This window comes from Berghia stephanieae, chromosome 1, assembly GCF_034508935.2.
Source record: "Berghia stephanieae isolate SIO BIC M18660-M18661 chromosome 1, UCSD_Bste_1.3, whole genome shotgun sequence".
Classification (NCBI taxonomy): domain Eukaryota; kingdom Metazoa; phylum Mollusca; class Gastropoda; order Nudibranchia; family Aeolidiidae; genus Berghia; species Berghia stephanieae.
Genome location: NC_088360.1, coordinates 26,848,708 through 26,851,565, shown reverse-complemented (window position 1 = coordinate 26,851,565; position 2,858 = coordinate 26,848,708). Strand labels below are relative to the sequence as shown.

The 2,858-nt window shown below is 38.0% G+C and overlaps 1 protein-coding gene across 1 annotated transcript in view; it reads left to right on the top strand.

The window, feature by feature from the left end:
• The first annotated feature begins 703 nt into the window (after positions 1–703).
• LOC144971090 (uncharacterized) overlaps positions 704–2,858 on the top strand; it is a 2,781-nt gene continuing 626 nt past the window's right edge. Inside the window, exons 1-2 of the mRNA XM_078911476.1 lie at positions 704–853; positions 1,472–2,858. The exon at positions 1,472–2,858 is cut by the window's right edge and continues 626 nt beyond it. Of these exons, the coding sequence (XP_078767602.1) occupies positions 709–853; positions 1,472–2,858 (1,532 nt within the window). The 5' untranslated portion in view covers positions 704–708. The remainder of the gene's footprint in view (positions 854–1,471) is intronic.

Below are 2,858 nucleotides of genomic sequence, written 5' to 3'. Positions count from 1 at the left end.
ATATATATATATATATATATATATATATATATATATATATATATATAAATATATATATATATATGTGTGGTGGCCCAGCAAAATCGGGTATAAGACGCAAGACACGAAAAGCCGTAACAGGCTAAAATAGATGAATTTGAGTTAAACTATCAAAATTGAGTTTTTTCACTCAAGATTATCTCTGATTATCGATCTATAACTATGTGAAAGCATTTGCATGATAATAAGCCATAAATATTTTTATTTTAATATTTATATGACGTGGGTGTCGATAAACATTGACAAATTTCCATCCAAGTTGATGCGGAGGATGGGTTTGAACCGACCTCCTTGTACTGAAAATATTTGCCTCTTCGCCGGTCTGAAGCCTCGACTATCGCACATCAATGAAAAGGAAATTCTTTCTTCTCTTGATTATTGCCTTGTGCGCATGGTTATCTTTCTTTGTGTTGTACTGCGCATACCGTAAACCTAGGCACGGTTCACCGATCAGTAAATACAAATTTGGTGTCCTAAAAAGGGCTGAAAATAGAACAAAAACAGCTATTTTCAACCTGAAAACGACTCATTAAAAAAAATCAAACCCTCATACGTATATTTTAAAAATGATTTATGCATATTTACAAATTTTACTTTTTACATAGGCTTTTTTAGTATCTCAACCTTTAGTGTTTCTACGGTAAACAACAACCACTAACCACAACAATCATGGCGTTCTTCGACGATTCTTCCATCGCACTCTTGCTAAATCTTAACAAAACAGACAATGCCGCTCACCAAGAAATGATAAATGATTACTTTTCTTCAAGAATCGAAGACAAAGATTCATCATCTGATGAAGAAACAAGCCCAGGTGAGTTTTATTTTATGCTTTAAATGTTTGTTTTGGGCTGGTCGGTCGAGTGCCAAATTTCAGGACTGACCGGTGACGAAAATGAAAGTAGGGCCTCGAGTAAACAAGACTCTGATGTGACTGAAATCTAGTCTTTAACAATGTCAGGGCAACTCCAAATGCTATCAGTTCTTTGTTTTTACCTTTTTTATAAATTTATCACATGAATCCAATGATCTTTCACCTCATTCTAATTATATGCAACTTCGACTTGAGCTGTTCTCAAACGCAGTCTTACTATTACTCTAGAGTACTCAGCATAAGTTTCATCTCTTTACCACTTTTCTTATTGATTCATATTCATTGCAGATATTTCAGACGTTTTTAACATGATCCTACAACTATTAAATTACGAGCATCAATTCGTATTTTTATTGATATTTAGATTCTCAGTCCTATTTCTGATTTAAAAAAAAAATAGTTAGGAATTGTATCTAACAACAATGACAAGGTAAAGAGAGTGAGATCATAGACATAAACTTAAAGTTTTAAAATAGGCTATACTATAGTTGCATTTATATATCTCATGATAGTTATTATACAATCTAATTACATAAATTCTCTCTGTTTTCATTTCAGATGAGGAAAGTGCTACTGAAGAGGAAGAAAATGCATTCTGTCCCATTGTGGATTCAGTCAACATTATTCTTCACACACTTGCAGAGGAAACTCCCACTACAACACCTAATGAACCACCTGCTGATCCTCATATCAAACCATGCAACTGCAAATTGAATTCAGGCTCTCCATGCTACCTCCAGTTTTCCCCTACTGTTCTCCAGGACACTCGACTGCACTACCAAGGAATGGTGCATAATGAGCTTGACCTTGTCATTCTGAGTAAACTTGAATGCACCATCCACCTGTCTTCTGAAACTTGTCGTCCTAAACAAAAGCATCAGCAAAAAAGGCAAAGAAGTAGGAATGACTATTTTCACCATGGGTTTAAAATTTGTCGAGATTTGTTTATGTTTCTTCACTGCATTGCGAAAGGAAAACTGGATGCCCTCATCGCTCACCTAAAAACTAATGGTGTTGAACCACGTGTACACAAAAGCACAAAAAAACTGCCCTCTAAAACACTGGCCATTTCTGATGTTCAGCAAGTAACCACTTTCATTAGTAACTACGCTGATCTTCATGCCATCACTCTGCCAGGAAGAACCCCGCATCATTGGGTGAGTGATGTAAAACTTCTACCAACAAACTGTACCAAAAGGAAAGTCTACAAAGAATACTGTTCAGCTGTTGACGTCACCAGCAGTCGTAAAGTTGCGGAGAGAACATTTAGATCGTTGTGGCAAAGACTCACTCCATTTGTCACCACCATGAAACCTGCAACTGATCTCTGTTTCATTTGCCAGCAAGGCTTGGCAAAGGTCAATCGTTCAGCGAATCTCCCTGATCATGCAAAATCCGCAGCCATAAAGGACATCGAAGATCATCTTCTGAATGTTACCCAGGAGAGATCTTTTTACCAAACGGTCTGTCATGAGGTGAAACGGAATCTCCCTATCGGCATGAGTCTTAGTGGACAGGAACCCTGCTCCTTGGATGGGACTGTGCACTACAGCTTTGATTTCGCCCAGCAGCTGATGTATCCCTCCAACCCTCTGCAACCAGGCCCCATCTACTTCAAGGTTCCTCGTCGATGTGGTCTTTTCGGTGTCAACTGTGAGGCCCTGACACGTCAAGTCAACTTCCTCATCGATGAGGAATTCAACACTGGCAAAGGGGCCAACTGTGTCATTTCATTGCTCCATTACTTTTTTCAACATTATGGATTGGGAGAGAAACATCTTCATTTGCATGCGGATAATTGTAGTGGGCAAAATAAAAATTCTGCCATGGTGTGGTATCTTTTGTGGCGAGTTATAACTGGTCAACATTCCTCAGTAAATCTTAGTTTTCTCATAACTGGACATACAAAATTTAGTCCTGACTGTGGATTTGGCCTGATCAAGCG